Genomic DNA, 16,586 nt, shown 5'->3' on the forward strand with positions numbered 1-16,586 from the left:
CCCAAACACGCTTGGACTGCATGAGAGTATAGTTTGTTTCTCTTCTTTTTTGGACTCTTTCTTCCCTTTCTGTCCTTTAACATGAGTATTTCATGAGGCCTTGTCCTGAGCCTCTGGTATTTGGGCCACTCTTCTAATTATTTCTGGTCCCTGTGTACCACAACGATCTTTAACTGAGTTCTTTTTCTGATGTTGTAATGGTTCATTTTTTATCAGAAATTCAATATGGCAAAACCTAAAATTGCTTTACCCCTCAAATTGGCCTACTCCCTAACCCCCTACTTTCCCTTGATGGCAACCCTGCTATGCTATTTCCCCACGTCTACATTCTGTTCTTTCTCTGCCTAAAACCAACCACCAAATCCTATCAGCTTTTCATTTATAGGATGCCTTAAATTTGGTTCTTCTTCTCCAGTCCCACTGTGACCCCCAAATGGTTATTACTCATTAGCTGTCTCCAAGTCTCCTAAATGTTCTTGTCACTGCATAACCCTAAATATCATCACCTACATGTATAAGAACCTATGACAGTTCCTTCTTGTCCATCAAATCAGGTCAACTGACTTACCCCAAGGTATTAGGCAGCTGTTCCCAGGACTTCCCAGAATAAACCTTCTATTCCTGTCTTGCTAACCCTGTGCAATAATCCCCTGCTCTGAGTATCAGGCTTCTTATGCTCCCTATTTACCTTTACTTAGGCTACTACTCTGCTGAGAATACTGTTGTCATTTGCTCCAACCCTTTTTTCTTTCGAGGCCCACATAGAGGCCCACTTCTCCCACATACTAATCAGTTCCTTCTCAACATCTCTCTAGTTTTGTATCCTGCTGAATTTTACATTCATTTTAATTTTGTTTTAAAAAGTTTCTGATTTCCTCAGGAGCCCTGGCAGCGCAGTGGTTAAGAACTCGGCTGCCAACCAAAACATTGGCGGTTTGAATCCATCAGCCACTCCTTGGAAATCCTATGGGGCAGTTCTACTCTGTCCTGTAGGGTCGCTATGAGTCAGAACGACTCAACAGCAGTGAGTTTGGTTTTGGGTTGATCTCCGCAAAGTAGATTTTAAACTTCTTCGGGGCCACGCTGTAAATGTTCTTTATACCATTAACATCTAGCATTGGACTGCTTAGACAGGTGCTTAATAGATACTTGACTCAGAAAAAAAAAGCAAAAGAATATTGACCGTTTATTAAGTTCTTTAAATGTGCCGGTCACTGTCCTAAGCAGAGGGATTGCCCTCGTTTTAAGATGAGGAAACCAAGTCCAAGAGGTTAAGGTGCCCAAGGTCACAAAGCTGATAAGAGTTGGACCCAGGATTTGAGCCCAGGTAGTTTGGGTTCAGAGCCTGCACCTGCTCAGCCACTGCATATGATAAACATATAGAGCAAGAGTCAACTCTGTACTCTTCTTGTGAACTGGTAGGACCCAGCACTACCAAGCTTTCATCTATGATAAGAAAAAGAGCCCCTTTTTTCCCGCCTCCCAAGAAGAGGGGATACACAAATACGATATTAGACAGGAGCCTTGTTATTGGCCATGACCTCCAAAATGATCTTGCTTGATTTCAGTAGTTGTTTAGGACAAGTGTGTATATTGAAAGGAAAGTCTTGCCTCCATCGTTCTCAAACTTTCTTCTTATTTCTCTAGGTAATAACTGTAGGAACCTCCCTGGCCTCACACCCAGCTGAACTTTTGTTATTTTACCTTTTCATAGAATGGATTTTCTTTATTTTTGTTTTCTTTGAGATCTATTCCATCTGAAGCTCAACTCTGAGAGACTGACAAAGAAGATCTCGTCCTCACATTCTTTGTTTGATGGGCTAGGGGTGTTTTGCCAGCAGATCTATGTTCTCACAGTCAACAGAAGTAAAGCAGTCATTTCAGAGGATTAAATTATTAGACATTTTGGAAGATTAGCTTTATCTTCTCTCTATTTTATAATAAAAGCAAGTATTAACTCAAGTGTCAAAAGATGACATGTTTATGGGAAAAAAAGACATCTGCAGAAGTTAATCTTGTGGTGGTAGAGGCCTGAGGGTGGAGAAAGTCTCATCACCCAGGAAGCACGAGCTGTGGAATACACATCTGGATGTTCCTGGGTGACCCTGGCCACATGCATACACGTTCTCTGAGGTTTCTGGAGAAAATTATATATTTGATGGCAGAAAGATTTTGTTTTTTCCTAAAACTTGCATTCTTACTCTCTCAGTGGTTTTACATTGGAATTTTGTACATCAGTATAAAAATTAGCATTTTTAAGTATCAGCTCTAGCTAAAGAGAAGTCGTATCCTTCACCGATGGTCTGTACAGTAAATATAACTGACTTAAAAATAACCCAAGCATAAAATCCTGCTTTGGCCAACCACCACTCTTTTATTTGGAAAACATAAAGTATATGTCATCTGGGACTGCCTGATGTGACCTCCAATTTTGTTAATATTTAAAATATTTCTAAGAATAAAGTATTTTCAGAGAATATTGATTCTATTAATTTTCTTTACTAGAGCCAGGACCCACCGTGATGTAGTAGTAGAATGTGCAGTGAACTAGAAATTACAAGACCTGGGTTCCAGATCTGACCCTGATGTGTGACCTTGGACACATCTGGCCAGTTTGGGACACAGTCTGCAAGGAGGGAGTAAGGTTTCTCCCAGCTCCCAAACGCTGGGCTTCTGTGAGTCAAGCATACCGGAGTTCTTTTTTATTGTAACAGTGACCTCTTGTGGCACATATCCTGTATCGGTTTTTTTTAATTTTCAAAGTAAACTTTGGGTTTTTACTTTTGTTGTTGTTTTATGTAGTAACTATATTTCATATCGTCAGGAAAACCTGACTTGTTTAAAAAAGTCATAATTGGAAACCAGAAGCTGATTAAAACGGGAGGTAGAGCACCAAATCCCATTTTAGAAACAATTCTCTGTGATTTCTTTAGAAATTGCACATAGCTGACTCATGACATGTACAGAAAGAGCAATGCTTTGGTTTTTGTGCTGAGTCTTTTATATGTCCTCTTCCTCCTAGGGACCAGGAGAGGAGGCGTGCCCGGGCCTCGTCTTGCCCCAGCCACTCGGACCTGAGCCGACTAGAAACCACAGGTGAGGAGTCCTATTCTTAGAGATCCGTCCCCAAGACCCCTTCCTGGACAGTGTCTGCGTCCGTGTGAAAAATATTGGCATTGAAGATGTCTGAGGTTGGCTCTCCGTGTGAAAACTCCAGAGCTTTGTCCAACTTGGTCACAGATCAACATTCATTTTTATAGTTTTGTTTTTCAAGACAGTCTTATAATTACCTAGCTCTGGTTGCTCACATGTCTACAGATGAGTCTTTATGTTCTCACAGAAATTTCGTAAAAGCATTTCGAAATTTGCACAGCTTGACATCAACCTGAATTTTAAATCACTGCTCACTTAAGTGAAACTATATTAAGACAGGCCTTTTGGACTTTAAGCCATTTAATTGAGAAATATATAACAGTATAAATCACAGGCTAGAACTGGTACAAAATGTATTCATGCAATGGAATGTAGCAATTAGAAAATGAACTAGGGTATATTTATAATATTGAGTGAAGTAAGTAAACAGAATATTGAGTGAAAAAATTTAGTGCAAACACAATGACATGTATTGTTTATGGCTACAAATCTATGTGCTAGACATGTAAATCAAATAAGATAGCAATAAGCACTTAGTTTAGAATGTTGGTTACCCCTGGAGACAGAGGTAGAAGGGGAATGGATCAGAGGGGAGGCATACAGAAGGTTTCAACTATATGTATAATGTTTTATTTCTTTAAAACAAGGAAACCAAACCAAACCCATTGCCATCAAGTCACTGACAACTCATAACGACCCTATAGGACAGAGTAGAACTGCCCCATAAGGTTTCCAAGGAGTGGCTAGTGGGTTCAAACTGCTGACCTTTTGGTTAGCAGCCAAGCTCCTAACCACCGCACCACCATGACTTCTTAAAACACGGAAGAGGAGCGAAAATATGGCAAAATGTTAATAATTTTTCCTACTTCTTGTAAGCTTGAAATATCTTGAAACACTGACAAAGAAAGGGGAGAAATTATATGAAACCAAACTAATATTAAGTAAAAATATATATTTTATTATCTTCAAAACTAATTTCTTACCAAATAAAATGATTTACATAGCAAATGAGAGTTTCTATAGTACTAAGGAAAATCTTAGATATACTGATTTCTGAGTCAGCATCGTTGCCAAGAATTTTACATTTATATGCTAAAAACATCAGCCAATGAACACAGTGTCAAGTTTTTGGGTCCAGAATTCAAAGCTGTGGTTAAGAATATAACCACTGAGACAGCAAAATCATTTTAAAAACATGCTGAAATTTTTTGTTTGACTTACCCAATTTCCTGTTGAATCATATATATATGTATATTTTTATATTTAGCAAACGGTGAACCGAGATGAAAGTGCTTTCTAAAATATTAAGTTGTTGCTCAAGACCGAGACAGACTATTTTGGTGGACCTTAAAGAAATAATCACATTATTCTGTGTTTCAGTTTCTAGAATAACTCAGGGTTGGTGTGTAAAATAGAATTTCTCTTGAGAGCAGAGGGACAGGGAAGGAGTCAGAGCGGGTAGAAATGTGAACAGGCAGTGGCCGGACACAACTGTATACACTGGGATTCCTGGGAGAGAGTTAGGAACAAATCCTTATATCACAGTATAGGGCTAACTTCTGCTCTGAGAAGATACAAGCCCCGGAAATATTTAGAAGGGCCCATGAGGGCCCTTCCTTTCCCAGGGTTAAAGGAACTGTTCTGCAGTTTCTGATTCACCCCTGTAATTCAGTTCTCCCTAGGGCGGGCATGTTTTGGATTTTGAGAAACTGGTTGATGATCGGGGTTTCTCATAGAGGTATGATCTTAAAAGAGCATATTGCACAGAAGATGCTGATTTAAACTTACTGAGCTTGAAGTCAAATATTTAAGTGTGTCATCATAAATATTTGATGATTCAATTGATTAAATTATCGTTCTGGCTTATCATTTTTCTGGCTTTTCCCCTGCCTTAATGTGTGTTAATTTTATGGACTTTGAATATGTTAGTTATCTGGCAATATGAGCAACTAAGTTTTTTCTACTGCTTGAATATTCATGTTTGCTTTTGGAATCCATATCCGTATTTTATCAAAGTTAAGGCAGGCTCATAAAAGTAGTGATCCAAAAATTGGAGATGGTTGTGTACAGTCCTTTATCTGAAATCTCAAAAGCTCTGAAAGCTGAAGGATATTTCAAGATCATTTAGTGGCGGTACCTGACCTGAACTGATGGGAGGCCAGTTGCAGACTTTATTTCACTAGTGTGAATATCTGTATATTTTGCTAGAGTGCTGCCCCAGAAGACCCTGCTGAGGCGGTATGGCATATACAGTGTATGCATCATATTACTTTTCTAAAATCCAAAGAATTCTGAATCCCATAACACATCTGGCCCTGAGATTTGATTGTGAACCTGTACTGATGGGGACTGATTTTGTCCTAAAGACAATTTAGCTGAGTGTTTTCTGGCGAATTCTTGCTTATAGGTTAGACAGATTATCCTCAAGCTTGCTACTAAGACAGCACCAGAGCTGTCTTATGGTGGCTTTGTTGACAACTCTTTTCTGTTTATTTTTGTGGCTGGAGTACTCTTTGATGCCTAGTTCGCATAGGTCACTGTTGGTGCCAGGACGATTTGATAAAAGGCAAGTCTAGACTTGCTGCAACTGAGAGTGGCCATTTGCAGCACCAGGGGGCATTAGGGAAGCCCTGTGTTTTGGGCAACATAGTAACTTGTGTAGCCTTCCTGCTTCCCCTGGTGATGTTATCACAGTGCATTTGGAACATTTCTCATTGGATGGTTTGAGGATTCATTTCCGACATCTCAGTTTTATACAGATAACTGAGAAGAGACTTTATTGGATTCCTTGTTGCAGGTAATTTAAAGTGTGTCAAGAAAATATTAATACAGATACCTTCTAAGGCTTAGATACACACATACATTTAATAAGTTTTGCATATTTTTTCTGTCTTCAAGAATGATACAAGTGTACTAGAGGTTTGGGAAAGTACAGAAGAGCACATAAAAGAAATTAGTAACCCATAATCCCAGTACTTAGAGATAAACCTTGTTACTCCATTTTACAAAAAGTGAAGCAACTTGCCCAAAGTCACCCAGCTAGTAGGGTTCAAGCCTTCAAACCCAGACAGTAACTCTAGAACCTGTGCTCTTAACGGGCCTTATATTGCCTCCCTGGTAAGCTCGTCCTTTTTTTTTTTTTAGCTAAAACAAGATCACTGATGGAGGTGGGATTAGAACTGAGATGTTTGCCCCCAGAGTCTGGGCTTTCCTACTATACTACATGAAATTACTTGGCTTTAAGAGCCCTAGGGGTGCAATGGTTAAGCACTTACCTACTTAACTGCTCGACTAGTTAACGAGAATGTTGGTGAACCCACCCAGCAGCTCTGCAGTAGAAAGATTTGGGGATCTGCTCCTGTAAAGCTTACAGCCTAAGATAGCCTATGGGGCAGTTTTACCCTGTCATGTAGGGTTACTATGAGCTGGAACCCACTCAACAGCAACCAACAGCAGCAATAGCACTGAGCCCATAGTGGTATGCACACTTTACTTTTTATGGAAAGGAAAGTCCCGCCAGGCTTTCCTTTTAGGTATTATTTTATTAAACATTTTCAAAATCCTTATTATTTATAGTTCTGTAGTTATCTATTTATTCTACATTACCCCAGCACCCTGGAGTGACCGAGCAGGGAAGGCCCACGGCTGGTGGGTCCTGGCAAGGGTATGGAGAGCTTGTCATTTATTTACATTATTCTACCTTACAGAGGAATAAGTTTAAGTAAAAAAAAAAAAAAAAAAAATACAAGAAGTGTCCAAATGATATTTCAAAGTTCTGATTTCTTTACATTATCTTGTCTGAGTTTAATTTGGGATGATTTGATTAGGAGACCTGTAGTTTTAATTTCAGTTAGTAGGGCTTAGGGGACAACATATAATTTAATTCTTTGGTTGTTAGTTTTAGTGATGAGCAGTAAAGACTTGTGGGTATGCCCCAGTTACAACTCCTTTTTTCACGGCTTGTCCCTTGCTCTGAGTTTCTTTTGCAGGCTCAAAAGCCGACTTGCAAGAAAAGGACACAGAAAAAGAAGTAGATGAAGTCTTCTGGAATACAAGGATTGTACCGATTTTGCACGAATTAGAGAAGGGTAAAAAAAAAAAAGTTTTTGTCTTAAATGGAAAACACCCATAGTTGCCCTGATATTTTTAGTATACCTTGACTGTCATCGTTTCTGTGAACATGTTCAAAAACAAATGAAATGGTCTGTTTTTTACTCAATAACGTGTCTATATGGAGTCGCGGGGTGGCGCAATTGGTTAAGCACTTGGCTACCAACCAAGAGGCCGGAGGTTTGAATCTACTCAGAGGCACCTCAGAAGAAAGACCTGGCTGTCTACTTCTGAAAGGTCACAGCCGTTGAAAACCCGAAGGAGGACAGTTCTCCTCTGACACACAAGGAGCCTCCGTGAGTTGGAGTCACCTCAGCAGCAACCGTTTTTGTTTTTAATGCACCTATTAAATGTTGCACATAAGCCTTGTTTTTAGTGAGTAAAATTATATTTTAATTGTACCAAGACAGCCTAATTTTAAAATTCCCTTTATAATATAAGTGATCACCTCTTCTGCCTGAGAAATTCTGGCTAGATCTTTCTTGTTCATGCAAGAAAGTGAAAGATTAAAACCAGTTTCGGGCCTCTGAAACTTTGGCTGAGACTTATATTCTGGCATCCGTGGCAGATGTGCTCATGCTCTTCTAAGTCCACATATGTGTGTGTGTCCTCCTTTCCTGAGGTTGAGCACATCTTTTAGGGGTGCACTCCTTGGGAGTGCGGGAAGTGGCCTAGAATGTGCCCAGCACCCTGGAGTGACCCAGCAGGGAAGGCCCACGACTCGTGGGTCCTGGCAAGGGTATGAAGAGCTTGTCAGAGCAATCTCCTCCCCCTCCACGCTTCTCAGATGCTGTTTGTGAAGTTGAAATGGACTCCTTTTAGCTGTGGTTGCAGCCTGTCTTAGTTATCTAGTGCTGCTGTAACAGAAATACTACAAGTGGTTGGCTTTAATGAACAGAAATTTATTCTCTCAGCTTAGGAGGCTAGAAGTCTGAATTCGCGGCGCCAGTTCCAGAGGAAGGCTTTCTCTCTCTGTTGGCTCTGGGGGAAGTCTTGGCATCAATCTTCCCCTGGGTCTAGGAGTTTCTCAGTGCAGGGACCCCAGGTCCAAAGGATGTGCTCCACTCCCAGCTCTTCTTTCTTGGTGACAGGAGGTCCCCCTCTCTCTGCTTTCTTGTTTAATCTGTTTTATATCTCAAAAGAGATTGACTCAAGATAAAACCTAATTCTGTAGATTGTGTCCTGCCTCATTAACATAACTCCCTGTAATCCTGCTTCATTAACATCACAGAGTTTAGGATTTACAACAACCAGGATAATTACATCAAATCACAAAATGGAGGATAACCACACAATACTAGAAGTCATGGCCTAGCCAAGTTGACACATGTTTTTGGGGACATAATTCAATCCATAACATAGCCCTAGGGCCAATCACAGTGTCTGACACACAGGGCACAGTAGGCCCTCAGTAGGAGTTATTGTGTGGATGCTCCTTGGATGAGTGAACCACCATGGTAGCCACAGGAAGACACTGTAAGAGAAGCAAGGTAAAGAAGTCCTTCCCAGCAACCCAATAGGGAAGTCATGCAAAAGATCTACTTCTTAAAGTGTTCGAATGACCTGACCCCTTGGTGACTCCCTTTTGGTGTCTGACTGTGTTCATGGTTGAGTGGCAGAGCCCTAAACAGGGTTTCTAGTCATGTGTTGCTAGTAAGCATATGACTATGGGGAAATTGCCCAGTTTCTGTGGGTAGGAGCATCTTTACCCGCCAAAGAGGGGTGAACGAGCCTAGATTATCTCCAAAGTGCTCTGCAGCTCACAGGTCCTTAGAGTATGAACGGATGACTTCTCCCCTCTATAGTCACTAATTCTCACCCTCATATTAATGTGCCAGGTTAACTTTGAGCTGTTTTTAGAAAACTAGTGAAAGCAGTCATCTAGACAAGGATGAAAAAAGAAAACGTGTTAGGAAATACTAAATGGGGAGAATGGGTCAGTAGCACAAAGGTCTATCTTGGACGAGATCTTCAGCATGAAGAATTGAAAGAGGGCACTGAGGCTCTGCCATCATGGGTGGAGAATTGAAAGAAGTTGGGGTTTGTAAGAGAATTATTAAACACGGAAATGTGGCGTCTCTCCCCACAGCCAACTCTTAAGAACAGCCAATGGCAACAGCAGGGACTGGATTACTTGACCCTTCCTTGAGAGTCTTTTTTCTTTTCTTTTAATTTTGGCATAATTTCAGACTTGCAAAAATGTTGCAAGTATACTACAAAGTATAGTACAATGAAACCTTGAGAGCCAGAACTTGATGGGACTGCCTTGTTTTTCCGGGTCTTGCAAGTTTTCTGCCTTTGACAGGGTGCAGTCTTCCCACTTTTCTATAGCATGTCTTACCATGTTTTAGTGGGACATATTTTAGCTTTCCTCCTCTGACAGGTTTCTGCCTTACACAGATTCCAGCTTTCACAGGTTTTACTGTAATAAAAGAATCTGTGTACTCTTCACCCAGATTCCCCAAATATTAATATTTTACCATATTTGCTTTATCATTCTGCTCCTCCTTTCCCTCGTCACACACACACACATGCAAATTTTTTTGTTTTGTTTTTAGCCATTTGAGAACAAGTTGCAGACATGATGCCACATACCCTAAATACTTTTGCCTGCATTTTTACCAAAAAAAAAGTATTCTCTTACATATCTGGAAATTATAACTGGTACAATACAACACAAACCATATTCAGATATTGCCAGTTGTCCCAATAACTTCCTTTATGAGAAAAGAAAATCCTGGATCACAAGTTGTAATTAATTGTCTTGTCTCTTTCATGATCTTGAACCAATTATTTTATAAAATGCCCTATAATTTGGGTTTGTCTGATATTTTCTCACGATTAGATCCAAGTTAGGCATTTTGGCGGGTGCTGTGTCCTTCCTGGTACATCTTGTCATGATGCTAATTTGTTGCCTTACTGATGATGTTAACTTTGATCACTTGGCTAAGAAGGTGTCTGCCAGGTTTCCCTCCTGTAAAGCTGCCATTTTTCCAGGGCTTCGAACAGGTTCATTCTTGTTCAACTCCTTTCATCCTGGGGAAGCTTGTTAAAATGTAGATTCTGATTCAGTATATCTGGCATGGAAATGCAAATTCTCAGCAGATGGTTGAACCAGAAAGAGCCAGTTTGAAGCCCTGTATTTTTCATTTGTAATTAATACATACTTTGTGGGATGAAGTTACTTTGAGACTATGTTACTGTCCTGTTACTACTCATGAAACTTTCACCCATGATCTTTAGCCTTTTGAAAATCTTGATAACTCTTAGACTCAAGTTGTGTTTTGAGGCTGTGTGGCATTTGTAACAATCCAATTGGTATAAAGAATTCATTTGATCAATAGTTTAAAATTTGACACTTGAGCCCCCCTTTTAAATACTCTTTTTAAGCTAAAATAACTACTAATGAGTAGAACTCACCAAACTGAAGAGTTTGTAGAGGGAAGTGTTAGAAAAATACCTCGAGGGCCACCCACTGGCAGCGAGTGGCCCATAGCCTAGACTTACGGTTTGTGAAGAAACTGCCGGTCACAAAAGAATAAAACAACAAAACAAAAGTATTTCTTACAATGGAATTCAGGTTTTCCCTTTATTTAAAGTTAGGCTAAGTCATTTCCCATCAATTCATTTATTTAAGTGCATAACTGAAAGGCATTGAAGGTTACTTAGCTATTGAGGTTTAAAATTTTTTCTTAGATGTTATTGTTGAAAAGAGCTAAAAATGGCCTGAGTCATTTCCTTCTGCAGGCACACACTTCCTCTATGTGGGCTTTTAAGAACATATTATGGCATTTATTTAAGATTAGTTTCCTACTTTTAAATTTTGTGATGGAATCTACCAGAGGCTTTTTTTTTTCCCCAACTGAATAACTTATAGCTGGGATTCTTATAGTCCCCTTATTTCTACTTTATATGCTTTTATTCCTTGTATACCTACTAGTGTGGCTATCACTTTCAAAAACTGCTTTCATCAGAATTCTAAATATAAAATGTTCGACATCTCCACAATTCCAAACTTTTCTTTTTATACTCCTCTTTTCTAATAACTGCCCCTAATAATGATAGATCTGGTGACATTCTGAGATTTTGTTCTATTTGAATCCTGTTTTCTCAGATGATGAGCATTATTCTCATGAAAAAAATATTGATCATTCTCATCAACAGATATGTTAGAAATTGAATATGTATAAAATTACATTACACGTTCTCATCGTATCACGCACTATTGATACAAAGATATGTAATACATGGTTCCTACTGACTTAGCATGACATTCATTTGAGGGCATCTGACATATAATACAACATACACATATACACATGAATGTGAAAAATAAATAACAATAACCCTTTGTCCTTGAGGCAATTCCTACTCATAGCGACCCTATAACAATACAAGGTAGCATTTGTTGAATGGTGCATCTCTTCGGGAGGAGTTGGAACATAAAAAGAGTCTTGAAGGACCTCAATCAGTAGAAACGAGGGTGAGGAGAACATTCCAGGCCATTGGAGCTATGTTGCAAAGGGTTGGAGGTGGAAATGGAAGTGGTATCATTCCATGAGACTGAACAGAAAGAGGATGGGCTGAGATGGAGGGCGATGGCATAAAGGAAACCAGCTGAAATAGGTGACATTTCCATTCTTCAGTACACTCTTAGAAAGACTGTGTACTACAGCTAAACTTGACTTATTAGTACATAAGTCATCATGGTAGGAGATGGATCAAAGAAATGAAAATAAAAATTCTCAGATGGAAGTGATAAGAGAAGGGGAAAATACAGTTTAGGAATTTGAGGATGTCCAGGGGAATAATTATGGGACTTTTACTTATACCGTCTGTGTTTGATCCACTTGAAAAATTGACCTTAAATAGTAAGTGTTGCTTTACTCTCTTTGCTCTTGTGACAGAAGAAAACATTGAAACTGTTTGTGCTGCTTGCACACGACTTCACCATGCTTTAGAGGAAGGAAACATGCTTGGAAATAAGTTTAAGAGAAGAAGTATTCTCCTGAAGACCCTATATAAACTAGTTGATGTTGGTTCAGACTTGCTCAGCCTAAAACTTGCAAAAATTATTCTAGCAGTAAGTTTTTCATTCCTCTGGTTTGACACATAAAAGCTTTGTTTAATGCCTTGTTTGTAAATATTATAAAGAAGGTTAGAAATTCAGCGCCTTCGTTTAGAACCTTAAAAAAAAAATGAAGGTAATAATCTGACATCCTCGAATTTGACTAGAAAGTACTATCTAAGGAACTAAAGCTGAGTACAGAGAAAATGTTCAAATAAACTTTTACATTTGGAACTGTGACTATGTTTTGAAAAAACTCTAACAATAGGCAAATACATTCATAACTGTTGCTCAAGTAACTTGACTGAGACCTGTATCAGATATTGCAGGCTGTGGTTTCTGCCCTCTGACTTCTGCTGGGTACTTACTCTGTCATGAGATTTAATAAATAACTTAAGATAACTCGGGCCATGGACACAATGGCCAGGTGGTTTATGAACCAGCTTGAAAAGAGAAACTGCTGCATGTGGTCATGGGAAGTTCCCCCTCTGTGGTTGTAAAGCCTCCCTGAGGTGTTAGAAGAAAAAGCCAGACACCAAATAAAAGTCTGTAGAAACTCGGTCTCAAACAAAATGATATCATTGTTTGAGGGGAGCACTTTCTTGTCACAGCCATAAACAGTTGGAAACCAAAAGATAAGACACATATATTACAGAGTGTTCTAAGAGAGCCGCTAAAACAAATAAATGAAGCTTTGTTTACCTGGTTTCATAAAAGTAAAAGCTTTTATGTTAACGCCCCGTAATTCATATGATTTGAAATCTTAAAGTACACAGTGAAGGTAAGTGTTGGCATACTTACTAATAGTTTAATAAGAGCATCCACAGTTTCTCATTTTGATAATGCCATCTTCCTGAAGCAGAACGTCTTACATGTAATCTTTTGGAGAGGCTGCATTCTTATTTAGCTGTCACCCGAAACAATCCAGCCTCTTTTAAATTGTAATATGTGTCTCAGAAGGCAAGATTTCTTTGAAATAGTGATTTCACTGGTATTTTCATTTCCCCCCTCTGTTGAGGATATTTGATTAATTAGCTTTAATTAAATAAAAAGAACACAAACCAAAAAGAGGAATTAAAGTTAAAAAAAAAAATGTAAGGAGAAAATGAAAAGGTATCTGCATGCCCACCCTCCTCCCTCACTGGCCCTGGATTCAGGGCGCCAGCTTGGCTGGAAGAGCCCTCGTGTGAGGCTGGAGTCCTCTGCCCACGCAGTTGCCCTGGGGCGGAACCAGGCGGCCAGCTGCCCAGGGCTTACTGTTCCTTTTTTCACCTGCGTCTTAGAAATTTTGCTCCGAATATACCAAGCCAAAAAAAAAACGCTTTTTCTTAGAGAAAATGTCATGAACTTGCTAATGTTTTATAGAGAAAATATCATCTTGGTTATTAGGGTGTCATTCAAATTAATTATATCCATGGCACAATTTAACTACTTCAGGGCAAAAGGCTAAGTGATCTGCCAAGCAGTGAACACGTTCAGAACTAACACATGTGATTAGGTGCAGCCCTCTGCCTGGCACTGACCACCTTGCTGAATCAGGGGCCAGACGGGAATAGGCGAACCCCAGAATGCAGAGATGGCTAGGTCCTCCTTTCTGACTAACTATAAAAAAAAAAAAAACTATAGAGAGCCACAAAGTCAGAAGGGGCCTTCCAGTCCAACTTCGCTGAATCTCTTGGAGCATTCTGGGCAAAATGTTGTTTAGCTTAGACTGTAGAGATGGGGGTCCCGGTAAATTTCAAGACGATCTTATTAGAAATAGCCATTGGAAAAGAAATTTTTAGTAACTTCTTTCTGCCAGTATTTCATCTACCACTTTGTATAGGTTAAAATTTTCAGTGAGCATTATGTTAGTTGTTCTGGTTAATGCATTCTTTGGTTAGGTGGGAATTTGCCAGACAGCCATTTCAATTTTAACCTTTTTATTGAAAAATCTTGCAAAAACATATCTGCCTACATTAAGTTTTTTAAAAAGAATAAAAACATATATACAGTATGAATGCAGTTGAATTCTGGAGGGGAAAAAACCCAGTACCCTATGCGCAGCAGGGAAAAAAAGAAGAGAAATATGAATATGTCAGCAGTGACTATACACAGTGTTACCATTATAGGTGATTTTAAAATTTTTCTTCTTTAAGTTGCCTAAAATGCTTTCCGTAGACTAAACTACAATTTTTAACAGAGGAAGAAATTATCTACTACAAGAGCCTACTTGTGCTAGAGACCCTTCTTGAGAAGAATAAAATAAAGCCCCTGCCTTCTCTGGCTGACTGTAGCAAGGGAGAGAGACTGTAAACACAATGCCAGAGGGGGTTCATGGGTTCTGGGGGAAGAAAATAAAGCAGAGTAAAGGGAATGGGGAATGATGGGAGACAGAGTTGTTTTATGTGACGTAGTCTGTATTCCTTACATATAATTTAATATTTTATTATCTCATGTCTCAAACTCATAATTATGAATTATAGTTATCTCTGGGGAAAGTATACGGAATTGCTTTCAATATAAACTGACCTTACAGCACGCCTGGACAGTGTTGTAGGTATTTTATTTTATTTTTAGTGAACTCTCTGACACAGATTTTTTGTCGTTGTCCTTTGCCACTTTTTCACTAAAAATGTTAAGAGTGGGGGGAGGAGGAGTTATGTTAGTTTTATGCATTTATTTATTTTTTGACGAGTTTTATTAAGCAATTAATACATGCACCACACAGAGAATAATGAATCATGGTTTTGACATCAAAGAGCTCACAATATATGTATATCCACTGATGTAGAATTTTTGCCTATTAAGTCAGCTTATTTTCTCTTTTGCTCTAAATGATATTTTTAAAACACCTGATCATTAAAATTTAGAAAAGTTCCTGTTTGCTTTTTTCTTCCAGCGAACAGAAGGGCTCTCCATTCTGCCATGCGTAGCAGTTTCTGAGGCTTCCATAACGTGCTTCTCCGACTTTAAAGTGTGATCCAATCACCTGGTTGGATCTGGTTCAGATTCTGGTTCAGGAGCTCTGGTGGTGCAGTGGTTAAGAGCTACAACAGCTGCTAACCAAAAGGCTGGCAGTTAGAACCCTCCAGCCACTCCTTGGAAACCCTATGGGGCAGTTCTACTCTGTCGTGTACGGTCACTATGAGTCTGAACTGATTCGACCTCAATGGGGTTTTGTTTTTTCTAATACACACCCAGGTGATGTCAAGATGGTTTATGTGACGTGTCAGAGGCACAGACTGCGAAATGAGAATGACAACACCTAATATGCAGAGTTGCTCTGAGATAACCTATATATAAGTGCCCAGTGCAGGGGCTGGCCCTGAAGCTGCTCCATGGGCAATGCTCCCCCTTCCCCTCCAGCACGGGGCCGGCCATCTTGGTATCTCCTACAGTGTACAGCACAGTGCCCACAATAGGAGCTCACTAAATATCTATGAATCAAACAACACAGAATGAATCTTTTAAAAATTTGTGTGACAAATTCTTTCTTTACTAACTGGAAACTAATTTTAAAAAATATTAAAGATAATTAGTTTTAGTGATAAAAAATATCTATAATGCCATCCTTGTCACACAGATATTTGTTCAGATGACCTCATCCCCTCAAACATATTTTTACAGTGTTGCAATGAGAGCACAGAATATTTTCATCTGATAGTAGATGAATGCTTCTCCCTTTCAACATGGTGTCTACAGTTATAATCTATGTGAGTGCTTAACAGTGAATAGGACTGATGTTCCAGTCTGTTAAACTTTTCCCCAGTATTGGACATTTAGGGTAGTTTTATTTTGTTTTTTAATATTTTAGATAAATACACAGCTAATTTAGAATATTTGATTCAGTTAGTCGTCCTATATGGTGCTTTTAACAAAGGGTACTTCCTCATTGCCCCTATGCTTAATTTACGTGGATATTTTAGTATGCTTTACAAGGTAATTTTAAACTTTGAACGTTACTTGTGGTTATCTCAATGCATTATAGAAATAGCCTTCAAAAAAATATGTATTTTTTTTATCTAATCAAACAGCATTACATTTTAATTTTATTGTACATGAATGATAAAGAAGTTAGTACTTTCCCCCATTCTTTGCTTTCTGTCACCCCTGCTATGGTTTCTTTTCTAAATTAGTTAAATCTGAAATTCTGTTATCCTTCTTCTTTCACTTTTGTGTTTTTAAGCAATTACTCCATTTGTTTAAATTTATCAACATTATACCCCCTTTCTTCCTCACTCTTTAAAAAGTAACCAGTAATCTCACATATGAT

At 38.9% G+C, this 16,586-nt stretch overlaps 1 protein-coding gene across 5 annotated transcripts in view; it reads left to right on the forward strand.

Moving 5' to 3' along the window:
• The window catches only part of ARMC2 (armadillo repeat containing 2), a 146,024-nt gene that overhangs the window by 53,126 nt on the left and 76,312 nt on the right, over nt 1-16,586 (forward strand). For all 5 annotated transcript variants that reach the window (XM_049895423.1, XM_049895684.1, XM_049895594.1 and 2 more), the window contains 3 exons: nt 3,023-3,096; nt 7,143-7,241; nt 12,171-12,346. In XM_049895423.1, coding sequence (XP_049751380.1) covers nt 3,023-3,096; nt 7,143-7,241; nt 12,171-12,346 — 349 coding nt within the window. The remainder of the gene's footprint in view (nt 1-3,022; nt 3,097-7,142; nt 7,242-12,170; nt 12,347-16,586) is intronic.

This window comes from Elephas maximus, chromosome 1 (genome assembly GCF_024166365.1).
Source record: "Elephas maximus indicus isolate mEleMax1 chromosome 1, mEleMax1 primary haplotype, whole genome shotgun sequence".
Lineage (NCBI taxonomy): Eukaryota > Metazoa > Chordata > Mammalia > Proboscidea > Elephantidae > Elephas > Elephas maximus.